The sequence below is a fragment of the Parasteatoda tepidariorum genome, chromosome 1 (assembly GCF_043381705.1).
Source record: "Parasteatoda tepidariorum isolate YZ-2023 chromosome 1, CAS_Ptep_4.0, whole genome shotgun sequence".
Taxonomy (NCBI): Eukaryota; Metazoa; Arthropoda; class Arachnida; order Araneae; family Theridiidae; genus Parasteatoda; species Parasteatoda tepidariorum.
This window is the reverse complement of record NC_092204.1, coordinates 49,143,524-49,167,239: the sequence shown is the minus strand read 5'-3', so window position 1 is coordinate 49,167,239 and position 23,716 is coordinate 49,143,524. Positions and strand designations below refer to the sequence as shown.

General features: G+C 24.8%; 1 protein-coding gene across 1 annotated transcript; it reads right to left on the bottom strand.

The window, feature by feature from the left end:
• Positions 1-7,466: 7,466 nt before the first annotated feature.
• On the bottom strand, positions 7,467-14,782 carry LOC107438739 (putative aldolase class 2 protein PA3430). The gene is made up of 4 exons (XM_016051090.3): positions 14,403-14,782; positions 11,068-11,230; positions 9,064-9,308; positions 7,467-7,899 (listed from the first exon to the last, which is right to left on the bottom strand). The coding sequence occupies exons 1-4, from the start codon at positions 14,658-14,660 to the stop codon at positions 7,735-7,737; spliced, it is 831 nt and encodes a 276-aa protein (XP_015906576.2). The 5' UTR covers positions 14,661-14,782; the 3' UTR covers positions 7,467-7,734.
• Positions 14,783-23,716: the final 8,934 nt, after the last annotated feature.

The window sequence follows — 23,716 nt, the reverse complement described above, 5'->3', positions numbered from 1 at the left end:
TTTATATTCCATTTTGATATAACATGAAACATGCACAAGACACAATTCTTGTACGATTAAGCTGCATTAATTTCCTGCAGCAACAAGCATAAATGCATATCTCACATCAAAATCAAATAGGGCAACAACAAAAAATATTTTACTGATTTTATATTTAAAATGAAATGGCAGAAAAGGTACTAGATAAATTGAATAATTTACTAAACTATTAACTTGGACGGCGCCAATCAAACTTATGCAGGGCCTATTTAGAATGAAGTCTAAATTTGCAAAACACAATTTATTAAATTAATAACCATTAAAGATATTTGAATAAGTCAATTATTATTTTAACCGTGTTTCTACAGTAAATTATTCAACTTAATAACAGAACATACCTATTCAATATTTTTCACAGAAAGATGTCCCGTTATAATAAATAAATAAAACCTTGCTCACATTTGATAACCTTAATTTTTTCCTCTGAATAATTTTTACATAAAAACCAGCTACAATAACTGTGATGTTAATTAAGAAACTATTTGTTAGCCCAAGACAAGATGTAAAACAACTAACAAGGATACTTATTCTCCACGAAGGCAAATTTTTCCTAATACTTGATCCTGGAGTTCCCTTGTCTTCTGGATTGGGTTCAAAATTACAAGGCTACGGAGTNTATTTTTCACAGAAAGATGTCCCGATATAATAAATAAATAAAACCTTGCTCACATACTGTTTATGTTTATTTAGGGCTGATACATTTAAAACATTTTGTTTTATATATTGAATAAAAAATTTGTTTTAAACATGCTCTTTAAAAAAAACTTAATCTATGTCTTTCAAAAAAACAATTTTATTTTTTTTGTAAAATAACAGTATCTAACAAGCAGTTGTTTTCTACTTATAGCTGTTACTTTTAGTTTTCTACTTTTTCAATTGGCATTAAAAAATTTACAAATCCTAAAATGTTTTACTTTTCTAATATAAATTACAAGAAAGAAGTTTTTTTTTTCTAATTTTATATAGTTTTGTTATATAATTTAAAGGTTGAAACTAAAACAAAATGTTCTTATTATTATTCAACAGTTGTTGTACGTTCAATTGCAGGTTTAGAACAAATGTTCCCAACATTTGGTTTAGTATATAGTGAAATAAGAAATCTTAAGCAAGCTTGAAACACTTTTCAAAGCTCTAAATAAATAATTTCTTTTTATATTCTTAAAACGAATATTAAAATAAGATTCTTTTTTCATTCAAGATTTTAAGAAAATGATTAAAACAAAAATATTTCGAACGAAAAAAAATATATTTTATGCAAAAAAAAAGTTGTTTTTTTTGGGGGGGGTTTCTTGTTTTTCAACCTTGTCTTTATTTTAACTCAAAGGTTATTAAATTACATACTCAAGTTTATACAATAATAAATATTACATCTAAATCAGTACTGAAACTTTCTGAAAAAAATTTTTAAATGCAATTTTTTTTTTTTGTACATATTATTTCACTACTTTTTTCTAATCTTTGGATCATATAAATTTATTAGTCATATTTTATCATATATTTTACTTTTTTTAAATAAACAAACCACAAAATTGAAAGAAAAAAAGAATAAAAGACTTACTTTCTGTCACTAATCAACCTCTGAACACTAATTTTTCTCTTGGGGTATATTATTTACTGAATTAGTGTGAAATTCACAATGAAAAAGTCAGTAAACAGAGAAGCAGTATTTTCATGTTAGTTGAAACCATGTAAATAAAAAAAAATCTTACAAAACCTGAATTAAAAAAAAAAATTTCTTTTTTGAAGAATCCGTCAAATAGAGAAATGAAAATATCCTCCATATTATAAAGCTAATAAAAAATAAAAAGCCCTAATTAAGGACTGATTATGTTGCAAAAAAATATTACAAGTTTAAGCCGTTTTGGAAAACAATTAGGTGAAAGCTTTCAGAAATGGTGCTATTCATATCAATATAAAACCCTGACTTTTTAAGAGAATTCCATGTAATGCAGTCATTTGCAGTTTTATTATAAAATAATAATCCTAAAAACATATAAGAATTGGGAACTATTAAAAAGCACATGGAAAAGAAAAATAGCATGTTGCTTCATGACCAAAACTTGTTTTAAATAGAAAATGAAATAATATAAATTTAAAAAAAATTTTAATATGTAACGAAAAGACTAATTTCGAACTTACTAAATCTTAATTAATACTTAATTGCCCAAACTTTATTTCATATTTTCACAAAAGCTGAAAACAGATAATAAAGTTTTCAAAAGATAAAATAATTATGAAATACATTAAAAAACTGCCTTTTTTAAACTAAATTACTTTTTTCACAATATTAGTTATTATGTATTACTTTAATGTTAACCAAACATTATTCCAAAACACTTTAAGATTTATCTCTTGAATTAATAACATATTACTAAAATTCAGTTTTAGTTAGTGTCCCCTTATATAATCTAAATTGAATATTACAATTTTTAAAAAGAAAGTTTGAATTTTTAATTCGCATCTTTACTACTAATAAGTAACGCTAAAATATTGATTTGAAAAGTGTTAAATTATTGCTCAACGTGCTACAATGATCAGTTTATAAATTAGACACACACATAGCCATGTTATCAATTATTATATCGCATCTTATAGAAATGATACTAATACATATGAATTTTTAATTTTATTACCCTTAATATGTTATCTTGTAACTCTATTGATAAAAACCATTAGCAATTTTTGACTATTTAGAGTGCACTTTCTTATAAAATATAAATTAAATAATTGAACAATCTGGAGCTTTAAAATCTAAAATGAAATTGATAATTCTAAATGATTCATATCAAAGTACAGTTCACGTGTTTTTCTTTGAGAACTGCTTCGAAAACTGCCGAGAAATTATTTTTTCTCACAAAGACCATTTAAAAATTAATAACCAGTTAAATGTTTAAGCATCTTGTGAAATAACAAAATTTTCACTTATTCAATCTTACCTACTAATAAAAAAAATTGTAAAAAGCTATACAATTTTTAAAATAAAACAAATTAATACATTAATGAATAAAATTGTTTTTAAATATAAAATAATTTAAAAACAGAATAACATAAAAAATTTTGAATTGATTAATAGTAACCCTTAAAAGCCTTTTGTATTTTCACATTTTATTAATCATTTTATTAATGCTAAAATCACTTTTTTCTCTCAATGAACTTTTCAGATCTAACAAAAGCAACAAAAATTACTAAATTTTAAAAAAAAAAGCATTAAGGTAACATAAATTGAACCATTATTCTACAGTTATTAATCTTAGAATTATGATAAATATGTAAGTTAGATCTCCTTACAAGGTATATTTTGAGTCAAATTTTGTATTTTGGGATTAAATGTTAGCCTTTTATGTAGATATGGCTTATTACATAAAAAGCTGTGATAGTAAATTTGAAAGTCATAATTTAATAAGATATAAATTGAAAACTTATGCCTTCTACATTAGTCTTTATTTTCTACTAATAAATATTTTTCTACTAAATCAAAACTATAAAAAGACAAATTAAGTATTTAACTTACATAGTAACATTACATACTTTAAAAATAATGACACTATAGAATTAGTAAAAATATAATTTAGAACTTCTAGAAATCTATTTTATTCTTGGAATTTAATAGAATATTTTAATAAATTAACATGGATAAAAAAAAACATACAAAACAAATCAATTACAAATGTAAATTATGAACTATTCCATTCTTTCTAAATTGCAATAAATTAAACTGATTATTTTTATTCCATAAGGAAAGTACATAAAATAAGATACTTTCCATAAACGTGATTTAAAATAAAATCAGGGTGTAATATTCACATCAGCGATAGAAATTAATACTTTAACAAAATCCAGTATTCTGTATAAAAATATTTAGCTATGTATAATCTCAATCAGTGTGGCATCACAGCATTCCTATCCCAAAAAGAATTCAGAAAAACTTTACTTAATTCTAACAAAATTCAGTATACTGTATAAAAATATTTAGCTATGCATAATCTCAATCAAAGTGGCATTACAGCATTCCCATCCCAAAAAGAATTCAGAAAGACGTTACTAAATTTAAACAAAATTCTGTATCAAAATATTTAGCTGTGCATAATCTCAATCAGAGTGGCATTACAGCATTCCCATCCCAAAAACAATTAAGAAAAACTTTACTAAATTCCAATAAGTGTTAAAAACAAGACAAAAATGTAAGTATTTTCTTTACAAAAAAATAACATTTCTTTTTATAAACGTTTTAAATTAAAATTTAAGTAATAATTTTTCACATGGAACAGATAGAAATAAAATTTATAAGAACAATGATAACTGTTATATCAGTTACAACACCATTTCATTAAATAAGAAATAAATAAAAAATTTAATAGAAAAAATATACCACATTAAACAACTAATTTTTTTCTAAATCTTTATCACTAGGCTTCTTTTTACATTAATAAAACATTAACGGAAAATAAAATTATTTAAAAGAAAAAAATATTTAGAAAGATAAATTATTTTATTTCAAAGAAAACAAGTTAAACACATATTAAAAACACAGGAAAACATTATAGCAAAAGTAATAAATCTAGTAAATATAACTATTAAATGACTTAGTTTAAAAAGTAAGTACAGTAACAATAAAGATCGATAAAGTTATATTTAAAGTAAAATAAAAAACAGACGAGAAAAAAAATTAACAATTAATTGTATTTTATGACAATTATCACAGATCAAATTTTAGGATTTAAATAAATCCTAAATTAGAAAATATTTTACAATGCTATTTACCAAAGAAATGTTAAGAAATAACAAGTGTCCTCAAATGTTTTTTTAGTATTGATTGAATTCCACAGTAGTTAATAAACAAAAGAATGACTAAAATTAACATATAAATTCTTTCTTATAACTTCTTCATAATTATTTCTATAGATTATTTTGATTCTACCATTGATTGTTAATTTATTGTTGTTATTTTGATATTTATTGTTGTTATATTGATATGATTGTTTATTTATTTACTTATACTAAATATTTTTCTTTTAAAATACACTTCAAATAATACAAATTTATGAAGTAAAAAGTAATATAAAATAATGAATTGATAAGAAATTAAATTTGTGTAAGCATAGAAATTTTTATCTAGATGTTTTAGAATATCATTTTAACAAAATCATCAATTACAATTTACACTAGGACTATCAAACAATCATACAGGAATAAAATGTAACACTAAATGAAACCTTGGTTGATTCCTACCATTCAACTTTACTTTTATATTCATTTTATAGATCATACATTGCTATCTAAATTTGACTGTAATTGTAGCCTTGTTCATACTTTCAACCAAGCAACAATTGTATAAAATAATGTAAAAGCTTTACCAATATGGCACAAATATTTTTACACATACTAAAAATGCCATTTTCTTAGGACCTGTGTGGTGATAAATAATGTATATAACAAAACATAAATAAATCTTCTTATTCATATAAACTATTTCTGTAAAATAGAATTTGAATTTAAAAATATTGGAAATAGAATATTTGTAATTATCTCTGCACATTATTATTCTGATCATTAAATTATTGAATCATTTCTGCAGTTGTTTTATGTGTGATGTTTTATTAGTACCCTTTCTAACACTTGGAATAAAAATGTAAAATTTTCTTTCATACTTGATTTATCATATAGTTGATAAAATGACAAATTAATATACGTTTTTAAATATTAATACAATTTTTTATGCAACTTAATTTATAAAAGAATATATAAGAAGCTGTTAATACAAGTAATAAAAAAAAAAGTTTAAAAATATAAATTGATTATAACTAGTCAATTTAAAAAAAAATTTTAAATTTTATGATTTTTAGTATATTACTTTAAAAATTAAAATACTATGACCCAATTGATGCATAGATTTGTTTTATATTTTAAACAGTTTCGAAACAAAATCTTTTGGGTGAAAAATTAAGAATAAATAAATGGCAGAAAAAAGATTTTTTATACTTTTACAAAACTGTAAGGATCAAACTGTCTTTCATGTAACTTTAGTTACATAAATTAAGATTTTTAAAAAAAAAAAGCTCATTTTATACCAAATAATAAAATATAAAAATAAAAGGTACCATTTCACTGACACAGGCGAATAAAGTTGCCAGTGTAAAGTCACCTGACACAAGCAAATTCAATTGTCTCTATTTTATTATTCCTTTAGACCACAATTATTTTTTCAAAAATAAAAAATTAAATTAAATAGCTGAATTAACTTACCTACCAAATAAAATAATGTATTTAAGAATCATATATTCAATAATTATATATAAAATAAGTATTATATTAATTTAAGTAAATAAGAAAGACAAAACTACCTGGGAAAGAATAAAACTAAAACTGTTAAACTAAGAAAAATAAAACTAAAACTGTTAAACTTTGAAATTTTTCAATAGCATCGCACACTTTTTTTCATCGAAATGCAATCCTCACATATTTCGAAATTGAAGAACATAAAATGGAATTAGAGAGATATTTTTAGCATAAAAAACAAGCGAAGATGAAGAGAACAAGAAGAAGAACTGTTTTCTTCTTCCATCCTGTAGTTGTTAGAGTGTGATCAGTAGAACTGAATGATTCACACATCAAAATCATATAAAATACTTTTATGTTCATCTTAGCCTAGTACCAGGTTTCTTCTTACTGTTAAACAAACAAACCTATATTCAACACAGTGAGGGAAAACTTATACTCCCCTTAAACTTTTACAATTTTCTGCCCTGAACCTTCTCATTCTCATGAGTTTTAAAAAATTTAGTTACTGAGATTACTAGTTATAAATTTAGTGCATTTTTTTAGATAAAAATCTCCAAGTTATCACTTATGCATCAAAGTGTAAGTTCAAAATTAACCTAATTTTTAATGTTTCAATATCATCAAAATTATTTAAACAACACTGTTAGGGAATTCAAATACAATATTTTTAATCTTCAGCCTATTTATATTTGCTTTCCTGAATTCAGTCAATTTTTCTTGATAATTTTTTTTTTAATCTAAAAAATTTAGTCAGCAATACATTCAACAATATACTGTTAACTGATTAACTAACTCAAATATGCATCATTTTAACAGCTAAGTTAGGGATATCTCTTTCAAATTTTGATGTCTAAACAATGAATATTTTTAACTATTTATTACAATTTATATAATCAAAATCTTGACCAAATAATAATGAAAAGAATCGTAGATTCCATAAGAAACTTAAATAATAAAAATAGAATAAATGTATTTGATTCACAAATAAATCTGATAAATGTCTTAAAGATTTACAATATTAATACTAACAAACTTAAATTACCAAAATATTTTTTTAAAAAAACTAAATAGAGTTTGAAGACATTAAATTTATATTTTACCTGTTATGCATGACAAATACACATCAATAAAGCAATAGAAAATATATAAAAAAATAGATTTCTTTATCTATTTTGCTGTAAATTTGCACAATTTCATAAAATATCATTCGAAATATTCATAAAATATCATCAAAATCACTATTTTGAATTTCAAATCAAAAACTTTAACAATGGATAAAGGTATTATATTAACAATTGTAAAGCTGTAAAATATTATTTAGTAATAATTTATACCAATAAGAAAATCAACTCTTGATTTCAAATAGATATAAAACAAGAATTTACATACTTTAAAATAAACAGAGCATGTACACCATTACTTTATCTTAAAGTCAGAACAAGAAATACTTAATTGTCTAATAATTGAATTTAGATGACTTGTAGCATATTTCGGTAATGAGCTCCAAATTTGTTGAGATGTCATAATAATTGTTTTTTCATCCAATTCCCTTAGTTCCTTGTTAGTACTGGCAGCTAACACCTAAAAATCAAAGATTTTCTTTGAATCAAATAAATAAGACATATATTACTTTTTGGGGGCAAATTAATCTATTTGCAATATGCATAGACGTGGAAATTTAGAAAGAAAAAAATAAATTCTGAATTTTTTTTCTCTTTAAATTAATATCATTACTATAAACTATGTACAGTACTCAAAAGTAAAAAAAGTTACACCTTAATAACTTTTGATCTAATGATTGAATTTTCCCATATTGAGGTGTGATTTTAATTTGGTGTGTGATTGAGGTGTGATTTGTGATTTTGAGGACCTTACCTTAATGATTGAATTTTCACATATTGAGATATGATTTTAATTTGGTGTGTGATTGAGGTGTGATTTGTGATTTTGAGGACCTTACTTTAAATATGCCAATTAATTAATGCAAACAATATTTAAAGTTATGAAATCAGCCACAAAAATGTATTTCCTCACAATATACCTATCTTTCTTTAAGGCATTTGAAATTTTGACTCTCAAAGTATGAGGGTAAGTGCAGTCTGGCAAATTGGATCCAATAGTTTTGTCAGGACAGCATATTATGATGAAAGTTTGGACACCTTAATGTTAATTTCATATTTTTCATCCCAAAGACGTTATATTTATTGTATTTTTATTTCTCAAGAACTATTTAACTAATTCCTTTTAAATTTTGGAATCTATCAGTTAAAATTGTGCAGATAAAAAATTTAAAAATATGCATATATTACAATTTAAAATTTTTACATCTTGGGTGAACAAGTTTTACACTTTTGCACAAAAGTTTGTGATTCTCATAAAACCTTCAAGAAATAAGGAATAAACAAAAAGTGACATTAAGAGTTTTAAACTTCACCAAATTATTGGGTCTACATTCTACAGATTGCAATGAACCACAGAATTTGAGGACTAAGAATTCAAATCTTCAAGAAAAATGATTTTTCAGAGACAGCACATTTTCATGTCTGATAGAAAAACTGACACTATTTCTTCAATGTTCAAAACTAATAAAAATTTATGTCGCCCCAAAAAAATAATTAATTTAATATTATCAAGATTTTATTTTATAGCCCCCAAAAAGGGAGTAGTACTTACTGAAAATTCTTTAAATAGTTTAATTTCCTTGCAGCACAATTAATCCTAAAAACAAAAAATACTGGCACTCACCTGAACCATAGCTGCCCTTTCCAAGTAATACATATCATCAAAAGCTATGTCGATAGAATCAGCCACTACCAGAACACCATGATTCCCCATAAATAGAACATTTTTGTTTCCAAGAACAATACCCAAGCGATGTCCTTCTTCTAATTGTTCTCCTAGTCCTCCATATGAAACATCATAAGCGACTCTGTTAAAGAACCGGGCTGAATTTTGGTGTATCATATGTAATTTCGGATCTTTAAGGCAAGCTGAAAATGAATTAATGCTGAAAAATATTTTTCTATGTAATAAATGTTTACTAATTTGAAAGTTTTAAAAAAAAAAAAAAGATTTATGTGCAGGAACCAACAAATCCTAGCATTGGGTAGTTCAGATGACTAAAAAAATTCCCTTGGCAACTAACTTTTTCAACTTATTATTCTGCTACTTATGTTTGAATTATTATAAGCAGGAGAATTAGAAGGAAAAAAAATTAAAGTTCATTGCTTCGTTTCTGAAAAATCGTATCAATTGATAGATAGTATTTTAATGTTTGAATTCAAAAGCAATACTAATATATACAGGGGTGATTGTGAGCCCAAGTCAAAATTCCGGAAAATTTCCCGAGTTTAAAAAAAAAAATTTAAATTGAAAAATTAGAAAAAAATTTAAACTAGGTTTTTCTAGGAGAAGTAATTAAAATTTACAAATATGTCTTACTTTCTAGAGTTTATGATTATAACTATTTACTGATAAAAAAATGTATCTGGCTCTACCTTACAAACAAAATAAACTGTGATTTTAAGTTCCACTTTTGAAAATTTGATTTCCGGAAACNACAATATTAATTTTCCTACTGCTTAATAATATATACAGATATAGCCTACTGCTTTAAGTGCTTATTTCATAATTTGTTTCATTAAATTATAGGAATTACAACTAAAAGAAATTTATTTCTTTAACATTTTGAATATGATTTTTTAATTAAATATTTAACTTTTTTACTATGAAAAGACATAGATGTGACTAATAACACTAAAAAACAGCAATGTTTATGGGAATCTAGTTTTAAATTTGGGGTAAATGCAAAAAAGTCAAAATAACTCTAAAAGCTCGCTTCAAAAATTTTACAACTTTTGTTAGTTCTTGTTTATGTGACAAAATCATTCTATTGATGGAAAATTCAGAAAATTCTTATTAATTTCTAACATACAATACATATTTCAAAAGTAAAAATTATTAAAATAATGAATGTCAATGTATAAAAATGTAACGTGTTTTAAATGAATCATTTTTCTTTTTTCTATGGCAGAAACAATTACATTAGTGAATAACGTAAACTGATATATCTTTAACAGTAATAGTAATTATGACTTTTAGAAATATATCCTTTTTTGTGTCTAGATTTTAAACTCCTAATTTATTTCCCGTCTTCTAAAGAATTTGAGTTGAACTGAAAGCTTAATTTGTCATGGACCTAGTTCATGCCAAATTTATGCCTCGGCTCAAATCAAAGCTCAGAAAAAATAGAGTTGACTTGATTAAAATTATTTTTGATAAAAAATACAACTATAAACCTATAATAATACGAAGGAATAAAAACTTTTTTCTAATGTTAATAAAAGCTGTTATTTTGAGGTTTTATTACATTTTAACATAGGTTCTATGATATCAACAAACTAAGTAAGACTTCAATACAATATATTATTGTATGTAATGAAATCATAAATTTTCAAAACTATTAAAAAAAATTTCTTTTTTAATTAGTAAATAAATTTAGAAATTTAATGCTAATACACAATTGCATACTAATAGGCATACTAAAAATTATGCATTTTATTTATTTATTTATTTTTTAATGATAGTCACTTTTATAAATTAAACTTTTATAGCATATAGCTTTATGAGAATGCATTATTGCTTTTACATCCAAATGCTACAAGTATGCATATAAAAAAGGCTAAAAAGGTTGCAATATGTTTTACAACTACATTTATAAAAAATTTTTAATTTTAAAAAAAATCATACTTAAGGCAGTAGCATAAGGCATATGTGTATGCATTATTGCTTTTACATCAGGACGCTTGTCATAAATTCCCCGATGGATACATAAAGCAGTCAATTCTGGTTCCCCTTCTCCTTCAATAACTTTATTTTTTCCATTGATACCAATCAGAGAAGATGGAGTAACCTATAAAATTGGCATACATATAAGTTTTAATCATTATAGAAACATAATCTGTAGAATCATAATTCTATATTGTTACAATTTATGAACATACATTAGAATTTTTATACATTTAGTCTTTCATGTACAGGGGTTAGACAAAATTTTGAAAACACTTCTATACTAAAACATTTTTTGATCTTCCTCAAAAAATACTTACAGAACTAATTTTTAAATGTAGAAGTATTGAAGTTACGCGATTTCTCTTACTTATCAATAAAATTTAAAGCTTAGAGGTAAAGTTTAAAGTTTAGAGGCTTGAGGGACCAACAATAAATTACAAACGGAAAATAGTGTTTTGTACCACCCTATGCCAAAAAATGTAGCAATAAATTTGTAACACTTATTTTGATTCTTAACTGCAATAATTGAACAAAATTTCGTAAACGTAGCTTAAATTATTATAGAAATATAGACATTTTTATAAAAAAAAAATTTTTAAAAATTTGTCTACATTTTTTTTTTTTTTTTTTTTNTTTTTTTTTTTTTTTTTTACTTTAGCTTTAAAAATATTCAATAAAATATAAGTAAGTTCTTGTAGTCATTTAAAATTAATTAAAAAATTAATGCTTTAAAATGTGTGCACAAGACACGATTGATTAAAGTAGTTCTTTTACGTGGCACATGCACAGAAAAAATTTTCTTAATTTTATAGTGAATCAATCGTATTTGGCAACCAATAAAAAAAGTTCTACTTGAATATCTTAAAAAATTTTAAAGTTTCAAGCAATTTTTTAAGTAGTTTTCGAATTTTTTTAAAAGAAAACTCAAAATGATAAGGGTTTTCCAGAAATTTCATTATATTGTACTATTAAATGAGATTAGTTGAATATGACACCAACATTTTTGGGAATCCATAAAAGTATCTTTTTTTTAGTGATTTTTTTTACACAACCATATTTTGGAGTATGAATGTTTATTGTAATGTATTATCATTTGTTAATTAAGTTTGCTTTATAATACACTTTAATATTTGTCTAAAACTCCTTAAATCATTTTGAACTTTCTTTTAAAAAGTACAAAAACTATTTTGAAAATTGCTTGAAACTTTTTTAACTTTTAAGATATTTAAATAAGACTTTTTTCATTAGTTGAAATATACAATTCAGTACAAAATTATGAGGAAAGAAAAATTAAATTTTTCGAACCATGTGCAGTATATAAGAGCTACTTTTATAACTTATATATTGTACTGTTTAAGAAATTTTTATTAAATTTCAAAGTAAAATTTTTTAATCAGTTTTAAAATGCTCTGAAAATTTTTTTTAATTTTATTAAATATTTTTGAAGTTATAGCAAAAAAATTTAAGATAAAAAATTAGCTTTTTATAAAAAGAATCCATAAAAATTTAAGCTAGGTTTGCAAAATTTTGTGCAACTATGGCATATAATAACCAAAATAATTGTTATAAGATAAAAATTTAATGCACATTTTTTGGGATAGGGTGTTCAAAAACACTATTTTCTTTTTGTAATTTATTGGCAGTCCATCAAATCTCTAAACTACTTTGATCTATATGAGAAATCGCATGATCTAAATACTTCTGAAGTTATAAAATTATTCTTTAAGTATTTCTTGAGAAATATGAAAACATGTATTAGTATAGAAGTATTTCTTCAGTAACATATATCAAGTAGGATTCTAACTAAGGCAAAATTAACTCTGATATGCAAGGATCAGATATTTTTTAATTTATCAACAAATAGGGTTCATGCCAATATGGCAACAACTTTTGAGAAATGCTGCCAAAATCATACACATGGGTGACAAATTTGTAGATTTGAAATACGTTTGGAATTTACAAAATAGTAATGAAAAATAGCTTCTTTGCATTGAATTCCATGTATACTATTTTTAAAAAATTGTACAACCAATTTTATTGTTTGACACATAATATTCTAATGGAATTACAGAAAGTGTTTGCAACAAAAATTTTTAAATTTAAATGTTAAAATTTCACATTTACACAATGTGCTATTGGAATTAATATACCTACAGTATAATTGTTAATCAAGAAAAAATATTTTATGCTCCTTAAGAATTAACTTTATTTAAAATTTTATAATTTTCATACAATTAATTTTTTATATATTTTGTTAGCTTTTACTACTTTCTCTGCATTTTCTTATTAATTCTGTTGGTCTCAGCATTTTAATCTCTATGTTGAATCAATTTACTGACATTATTTTAGCTTTTTCTCACTTAATTTTAATAAATACTAATTTTCAATCATTATAGGCTAATGAACCTAAATAATTTAAGGGTGTTATAATGTAATTAATAATTTTTCGATGCGTACCATAACATGAATTATGTAATTCTAAAGTTTGATTTTTTTTTCTCAAATTTGTCAACCATATCAAGTTTTTGGGCCCCTAGGTGGTCCTTTAGTAGGGGTCTGTCTAAGTTATTTTCAGTATGAGAACATTTTTGGCAGGGTCATACAGAAAAAAGTTTTACAGAGAAAAAAATGCTTCATAAAAAAAATAAAGGTTTATTACTCTATTAGAATAAATTTAGAATAATGTTTAAAATAATAGTTCAAATTATGACTTCCTCTTAACTTTACAGAGAGACAGCCTAGTCATTTCATTTTTAAAAAAAGCTTGCTTTAATATGGTGTAAGCGTATGAATCCATCAGTATATAAAAACTTTAAAAAAAACAATAAAAAACTTGTTTGATTAATTATTTTTATTGAAACTATAACATGGGTACTGATTAGGTTTTTAATTATACAATTTATACTTCAATTTTATCGGTCAGAATGTAGAATTGGGAGACCATTGAATTCAACACTGTACCTTGAATAAAATTCTCCATCTTTCTATTATTTTTATCTAGATTTCTAATGATTAGAAAATCTCACAAGTCTTTTTTTTTTATATATTTTTTGAGAGAATATCACCAAAAATAGAAGGGCGGGATAATGTAAAACTTTACAACTTTATAAATACATTAATATTTCAATGTCACAGCTATAAAATCAAGATCTAGAGTTTGCTAATAAGCAATGGTTAAGGTAGCACACTGAAAACCCTAGGCATAATAATGAGTCAAACTTAATAAGGGATATTTTGCTAATATAGGGAATGAATATCTCGAAGATAAAGAAAATTATTTTAATTGCTCCAACCTCCTTCCAATGTAATCCAAAAGGTATAATTAACATAATATCTTCGTCAGTTTCTGTAGACGGCGCAATAGCCGATAAATGATTACATATTCCTTCATTCATTCCATAAGCATCTAACCCACGGTATGCTGCAGCTAGACGAATTCGTAACTCATCATTTATTTGTTTTCTGTGACTGAACGAGCAATAGGTTTTGATACTATTTCGAAAAGCAGCATTCCAAACAGATTTTAATAACATTAATTTTACAGAATTCATAATAAAAAAATTCTGCTATTTAAATCGAAATGAATTTAGAATATCGTTTTGAAAAGGAAAAAAATTCAAGCCAAAAATTTCATTTTCTGAAATGTTTATTTTGAATTTGGTTCACTTCAGTATTGAAAAGTTTCTGACTGGTTACTTCTGCGCTTAAAGTTTCTGAATGTTTACTTCTGCTTAAAAGCTATTAAATCATCAGCAGAACTCTGTATTGATGAAAATATCATAGAGGGCAACACTTTACAAGTTTTCATCATCATCGTGCGAAGAGTCATTGGGCAAGGGTAGTATATTAGTTTCTGTCCTGATTTTCAAGTAGATTATTAATTATAGATTATGCTTGTGATAATTAGATACGAAAAATATTAAGAAAGGGTAAAATATCCTAAGGATAGTACATTCCTATACAACTGAAAAGGGAAGAAGAGGAAAGGGTCAAGCTATGACAATCAGGTTGCGATCCAGTGTTGCGATCGCGAATAGGAAAAAAGTACATTAGTTACCACCTTAATTTTCGAATTCACGATCGCAACGTCTTCTTTCTTAATATTTCTCATATTTAATTGTCAGAAATATTTTTTTTAAATTTCCACTACGCTTTCTTTTGGAACAATGTTACATGTCGTAGTTATCAGTTCAATGTTTCCTAACTTAAAAGTTTTGAATCTATTTGAAAATAAAGACAAAAATTAACGTAATGTTTGTCTACGATAGGTACTCTGACCGTCACAAAGTCTGCGACAGTCTGGTGCTATGGAAACAAGAAGTGGGCATTTTAGGGAGGGTAGCTTTGATGATAGCTTGTATGGGAAGTATACCAGATTGGCTGACTCTGACTCAGCCACCAGTAGGAGACATATTTAATCTGATTCAATAACTTTTTTAAAGATTCGCATGGATATTTCTTTCTTACTTAAAAAGATTCTCTTTACTCAATCGATTGCTATCTTTTATATACAAATGGAAAAAAAAGAAGAAAAAAAGTGAACAAATTCTGACATTAAGGGTAGAGCAGGTTTTTTTAATGTTACGTTATTTATTATGAATGTTCATTGATTGTTAGATGGTTTAATTTCTAAACTTGCACATTTTTTAAAGCAGTTAATTTCTTTTATTGAGTTTTCTGAAAAAAGTGAAGTGAACTCTGATTTTAAAAGAAGATAAAACTTTCGCTGAAAATAGAAATAGTTCATGATATCTGTGCCGAAAAAATATTAAATATCTTTGTTTTTATTATTTATTTTTATTATTTAAAACTGAAAGCAAGTTACCGCAAATAGGATGAAATTTAAAACTATCAACGAGGATTTTTATCAACACCCATCAAACCATCTGAAATTATCTAAGTTTTCTTTTTGTTGCTTAAATTACGTTTTCTTACCCGTATTTTAATGTAACCTGTTGTTTTTCCCACTATTTATTTCAAAAAAATAATTCTAACAGTTTTTATTAGCAAATTTTTTCTTCTTAATAACTAGTTTACTATGTATGATAAATTTATAGATGAATTATTTATTAATAAAACATTGAGCTTGCTTTAAACAATTTTATACAATTTCCATACATATCCTATTTATCAATCATTACATAGAAATAACAATTTTAATTTGTCATTNAAAAGTATATATTACACAAAACAATAGCCCAAAACGTTTTTAATTTAATTTATTTTACAAGGTGTTAACAATTAAATTTTAAAGCACTTTTTAATTAAGAAATAAATATCTAAGGATAAAATAAATGGATTTTAAAAAATTGTATCTCATTTTACGCGGAAGTTCTTGATAAAATAGTTATAAATAAAATATATTCTTCCAGTTCCAAGTTTGAACTCAAAAAATTATGCAAATAAATTATAAATAACTAATTATTCATAATATTATTCACCTAGTTATTATTCATAATATTAGTTGAGATTTTTAAACTCCCTTCAAATCAACTGATACAGCGCGATTAAGTGATCAGCGGAGTGGAGTGGCAGAGCGCGCCGCGGTGCAGCGTTTCGCGAAAAAAGCTATAACTTTTTATGGAATTACGATCCATTTTTTTTGAAAAGCTATTTTGTTCAGAATAAAATTTACTTTAAAATGGGTTTTGTTCGAACTTTGTACGACATTAACGACATTTTTGTTTTTCATTTTACAACTTAATTTTGCAATAAAAATTAAATTTTTTTAAACATTTGTTTTATTATAATTATTTTATCAAAAACTTTATTTCCGCGTAAAATGAGATACATTTTCTTAAAATCTATCCTTAGATATTTACTTTTTTTAATTAAAAAGAGCTTTAAAATTTAATTGTTAATATCTTGTAAAATAAATTAAATAAAAAAAAATCGTTTTGGGCTATTGTTTTGCATAATATATACTTTTTAAAAAACAACAAAAAATGTAAAAATTATATCAAATTTTGACTCTTTTAAAGAAGATAAAATCGAACAATCTAAACGATGTTTCAGGACCGAATACTTATTTCTCTTCACTTTAGAGCTAACACAATAGACCGAAGAAAGAGGTCTCATTTTCTCTCGCCGAAACCAGTCTTAAAGAGGGACCCTCACCCCTACTTAAAATAATCATAACTCGTTACCATAGTCACCGCCACACATCCAGACGAATGTCTGTCAGAGTACTTCCTTCACCTATGACTCTCCACACGCTAATGGTGAACGCATGCGAAGCGTTGCCATAGGTAGAGAGTTCTGCTCTACGCTGCTTTTAAGTTAGTGAACTATATGGAACTGAAAACTGCATTAAACATATTTTTTTAAAAAAAGGCATCGTGAGAATTTACGTAAATATTCCTGACATTTTAATTTAAAAAATATTATAAAAGGAGAAAATAATGTAGTACATTCCCATACAACTGTGGAAAGGGAAGGAGGGTCAAGACATATGACCCCAGATGGTGTATTTGAGAATTGTAATAACTTTTAATTTTTAAAAAATACTAGAACTAAATATTAACGCCGAAGTGAAATCTTTAGCTTCTGCAGTTAGACAGGTTTATAGATTTAAAAAAATTCTAAATGACCTTTTAGTGGGCTTCTATTTATTCCAAATTCATTTATTCTTGCCTCTATAGTAAGTTTCATTAATTTAGAATAAATTCTTAAATATATTTTAATCGAAATCAAACATGATTTAAAGCTATTGTCTCATTTCTCTATTTAATATATACTCTTTACTTTCATTAAAAAAAAGCATCGCATTAGAGATGTACAATGTGCTATTCAACGGTCTGGGAAACATCTCCGAGGATGATCCAAAGACATGCCATCATACTTTTGATCCTAGAGAAAGAAAACTTGCCATGAAAACTTTCCCAGCTCACAAATTACTGCTATGAAATAATTTCTAACCCAATCATAATTTAATATGCATGAGAAACAGATTACTTTAACAAAATTACTCGCAAATGAAACAAACAATATTCCAGTTAAAGATTTTGTTATCGAATAAAACGATTGTAAAAAAATTGAATATAAATCATTTTTAAGCTTGGCAAAGACAAGAAAATTTTCATAATATATAAACATCTGATTCAATTAGAAATATACAGTGCGCAAAACAAAAAAAGTATACATAAAAATTATAAAGTTAGAACTTCTAGATAAGTGCTTGTTTAAAACAACTTATCTGACATATAGATGGTTCTGTAAATATGTGACATTTTATAAAAAGTACAAAAGAGGCAAGGGTCATAAAAATGAAAAGATAATTAAAAGCAGCAAATGGACATTTTCCTTAGTGTAAAACGAGATGGCTATTTATTGCGGAGTCGTATAACTGTGGGTGGTATGAAGGTGTTGAAAGTCAAAAGATAATTTAAAATGTATATTAGTCAATGAAAGTTGCATTTTATTGCTCTTTCCATTCTTAACACTTGTTTTATTTTTGATGTATTTCAGCTAAAAAAAATTTTTAATAAATTAAAAGTTGCCATTTGTAGAAATTTTTTTTTAACAAAACATAAGAATTTTCTCAGAGGGGGAAGTTTTCTATTTCTATTTGGAAAATAGCTACAAAGTTGAAAAAAGTAGTTTCTTTTTCTGAAATTACCAATTCTATTTTACTTTCTTGCAGCAAATTTCTAAGTTTCAGAAGGGGTGAAATACAATTTTCGCCCCCTCATTTTAGATTTAGAGGAAAATAAAATAAATTTTTCTTTATGGAAAATAGCCTCAAAGTTTTTTTTTTTTTTCTTTTCTTTAAAAAAATAACCAATTTTACTTGACTTTATTATTGCAAATGCCTAAATTTCAGAAAATACAAAGCACATTTATGCCCTCTTCACTATAATATCAGAAAAAAATGAAGTTTTCTACCCCCTCATTTAATTTGAGAGGAAAATGAAATTTTCTATTTAGAAAATAGTGTTGAAGTTTTCTTTTTTTTTTTTTAAAAAAAACAACTTTTTTCTAAAATTACCAGCTTTAATTACTTGATTTTATTCAGTCAATTTTCATAAAATGCGAAGCAGATTCTTCGCCCCCTCACTTTTACTTTAGAGGAAAATAAAGTTTTCTGTTTGGAAAAAAGCTTCATCTAAATTTACCAATTTTACAAGAACTTATTTTCGCACACGTTGAAATTTCAGCTCTTTGTTTGCCCACTCATCACAATTTCGAAAGAAAATAAAGTTTTCTACCTAGAAAATAGAGTGAAAATTGGAATTAAAATATTTTTTCTACATTTACTTTACTCTTCTAAATGTCAAAAGGCACATTATTCAACCATTTAATTTCAGAACAAAATAAATTTTATTATTCCATGTATACCTTCAAAGGTGAGAAAGATTTAATTTTTCTTGGCGAATGTCTTAAAATTGGGCAAAGCACATTATTCAACCACCCACTTAAATTTTAGAGGAATATAAAGTTTTCGATTTGAAAATTAGCTTCAAAATTTAACAAATATATTTTATTTTTTAATTACTAATTTCACTTGAATTTATTTTTGCAAATGTCTGAATTTCAAAAGGGGCGAAACACATTGTGTGCCCCATCACTTAAATTTAAAGGGGTCCTCTGTATATAGTAATAAATACAGTCCATCCCCGCTATTGTGAACACGGTTTATAGTGACCTCCCGGATATAGTGAAAGAAATGTTCGGTCCCGCGCCTTGCTATACACGTATAATGCTATTTTTTTGTGGATAAGTTAACTAAAAAAGTGAGGAAGTTGGATATTATGAACTTTTTCTGTCTTAGACTGAATTTTTTTAACAATTTTGAAATATCTACTTTGAAATAAATACTTATACTGTTTTTTAAAACCATCTAAAGAGTGGAATGTAGGGATAAGCATTTTTTCTTGTTTGCTTCCTTTATTTCACTTTTCCATCCCTAATCAAAGGCCAACCCAGACAGATGTATGGAGAAATTTTCCCTGCATGAGCTAAAGATTACTATTTTTTTATACACAAGACGAAGAGTAATAAAAAATAAAAGCAAGTTAACACATTTTTTGTTACTACGTATTATTTTCCAGTCATTTTTGAATTTCATTTTATTGGTCATTTATTTAAATAATGTATAATAAAACAAAGGAGATCGGAACCATTAGTTAAAATTGTTTTTGTTTGCGGAACGGCTATAGTGAACTCCCGGTTATAGTGAACCAAACTTTCGGTCCCTTGAAGTTTCACTATAGCGGGGTTTGACTGTAAATAGAACTCATTTTACAGAAGATAACATGTAAATTTAAAAATTAATAGAACATTTTCTATTTTCTGCAAAATATATGAGGGAAAAAGTATACAACGATTTTGATTTGAAATTTTTTGGCAGATACCAATTTTTTCTCTTTATTATTAAAATAAATTAAAAGAAAAAAACATCCACACTCACAACTATTTTATTATTTTATCACAGTTATTGTAGAGAATGAAATCTAATGTACAACTACTGTTTTACTTAAAGTTATGAAAAAATACTATATAACAACTCTTTATATTAGGTTATTAGTATATGACAAGCACATTTGTGTAAATAATATTGCAGACACTTTGTACGATTAAAAATTTAAGACTGAAATCTGATATACATGACAAAATATGCTGAGAGAGAAACAAATACAGAGTAAAATTGCACACAACAAACTGTTAAAAGCTGCTTATACAAGATATTAATCATAGAAAATTTTCTAAACAATTACCGGTCATTATCATTCACTTGCTGCTTATTATTGTATTATCAATTGTTTTATAGAAAATAAAAAAAACTGCACAAACATTTCTTTTAAAATGTAAAAGATGTAAAAATAAACTTGGAATGTTAAATTATTAAGTATGTTCAAATGTAAATCAAATAAAATAGATGTAAATACAAAATGTAAATTTAATACTATATTCTGGGCAAAACAAAATCTTACATATGGCAAAATATGATGATGAAAAAGAAAGCTTGGTAGAAGCACAAAATATTTATGTAATAAAATTGTGAGAAAATATCAGTGATAATTCAAGATACCTTCTTCAACTTAAATGTACAAACAAAAACAAAAAATACTAAAATGAATACATTTTGTTCTATTCATCAGATTTTCAGATAATATGTGCAAATCTTCATGGTTCTAAATTCTGGTTGAATGGAAATAATCTTTGAAAAATAAGTTTCATAACTGTGTACAAAGAGATTAATTTAAGAAGTTCCCAAGGTATGGATAAATACACACACAAAAGAAAAGAAATTATCATTAAGGGGTCCAAATTTTCATCAACTCACTGAATTAAACTATTAAGACCATATTTTTCACATAGATAATAATCAAAACCTGTCAACCAAAAAAAAAAAAAAAATTTTTATTGAAATAAACTATTATATAACTAATATCATGATTTAATAGTTAGCAAAAATTAATTAGTATATTTGAAGTCAATCCTGCAGATCATTAAGATGAATACTTAGTATATGAAATCTGATCATAGGAACAAATAATAAAAAAGAAATAAACAAATATATAAAAAAAGAGTATTTTCTATTATTGTGTGTTTAATGTCATAGTACTACTGCAATATCACAAATTACTATACTATGCTTTCTTTGATCATGATAAAATATGAAGAATATGGTTGGAATATGGAAATTTTAATTTGGTCATAAAACTTTATAAAAAGAACCAGACATTCCAAGAAAATCAGGAATCAATGAGCTGAACATTCAATAACAAGCTAAAATGAGAATTAAACATAAAACAAACAAAACTTAATGATGGGAATTAAAATAATCATAGTTTAATCGTAATAATTTTATTTTAATGAAGTGTAAATATATTTTACGGCAAATAATTAGATGCAATCTACAAAGAAATGTGAAAGTAATATAAAGTAATTTAATTTAAGTAAATGAGATTCAAAATAAAATCAAAAATTGCAACTAAAAATATAATAATGCAACATGTTTCACTGCATATGAATACAGAACATTACATTTGATAGACATTTTTGAAGTTATTCTCTTTCAAATAAGATTTGTTTATATATATATATCTTAGTATAATTGTAAATAATTGTACTAGTAATACATAAAATGATATAAAAATAATGCAAACAAGCTATAGAACTTTTAAAGGAAATTTATGAACAAGAATCAAGAAAACTGCTAGCAATGAATTTAGCAAACTTCCAAAAAAAAGAATTCCATGTGAAAATTAGTATTATCCCAAAAAAAAATTATTATTACATATAATTAGGTTTAAAAAATATGCTGTAAAACTAATAAAAATATAATGAATTTATAGCAAAAATTATGCAATTCAATAATATATCAACCAAATAATAGGTAATGTAAATTTTGTACAAATCAAAATATCACATAAAGTACAGCTTTAAATTAACTACATAATTTTAAGAATGATAACTGGGAAGCTTGTATCATAAAAATCTTGCAAGTATAGGGCAAGTACAAAGTAATACAGTCACATGCAGACAACATATCGAGTTCAATGTGGCAAAAATAGATTTACTATTTTGATTTGATTTGGCAGTGTAATTTATAGAAAAATAATGTGCACAAAAATATTTAGCAAGACACATACCTAACAACTATATTTTACCAAATTAAAACAGAAAATTTAAATATTAACAACTTATTTAAATGGGACTTGCCTAAAAATCTATAATCATAAAAAAATCAATAAATGGTTTCATATCTTTTCTCAGACACTGAAGTATTAATGCACTTAAAAAATCATTAATAAAATATACTACATTTTTTTCTTCCTTTTTATCACCCATTAAATGATGAAAATTTTCAAAATAAATTACATATTTCAGATGATATTGCATTGCTTGAGTAATTGTTAACACAAGTAAATTTTAATTATCGAAAAATAATTTTTATTTCTAATTGCTTATTGCATGATAATGGGGGAGTTTTATAACTTGAAGCCAGTAGCACTTAACCTTAATCACATCTATATATTTTTCAAGAATTAATTTCCTAGTCTCAACAAGACAATTTTTCACTTAATAATAACTTTTAGTATTAATTCAATTTTTTTCTTGATAATAATTTTTAGCATTAATTCAATTTTTAAAAAAAAAAAATAAATCTGTAAGGAAAAAAAAATTGAACAGTACAGACTAAAAATTAAAACAAAAATATTCAGATTAATGAGCTGAATCTGATTTGACAGGTATGCCTAGATTGCACCAATTCGATTATCAATTTCTCAATGCATATTTCATATGAATTTTTTTTCAGCAAAAAGTTTAAAAATTACAGTCTGTGCAATTTTAATTACAAATTTTTTTTTATTTAACACTAGCTCATTTATTTATACAAGAAAAGAAAAGAGGAAAAATTTCTTCTTTATGGCATTTAAACAACTAGGAGTATGCTCCCTAACTTCTGGGTTATTAATAAAACAAATTAAAAACATTGATAAAGCATACCTTATATTAAGCTATATTTAAGAGCTTTAAAAAAATTTATCAAGATTCATATGTAACAAGGTTTAATTTTCATAATAAGCAATTGCATCATAGTTAAAAATGTAAAGTTGAAATATTTTTTATTCTTTATGGTAACTGAAAAATTTAAAAA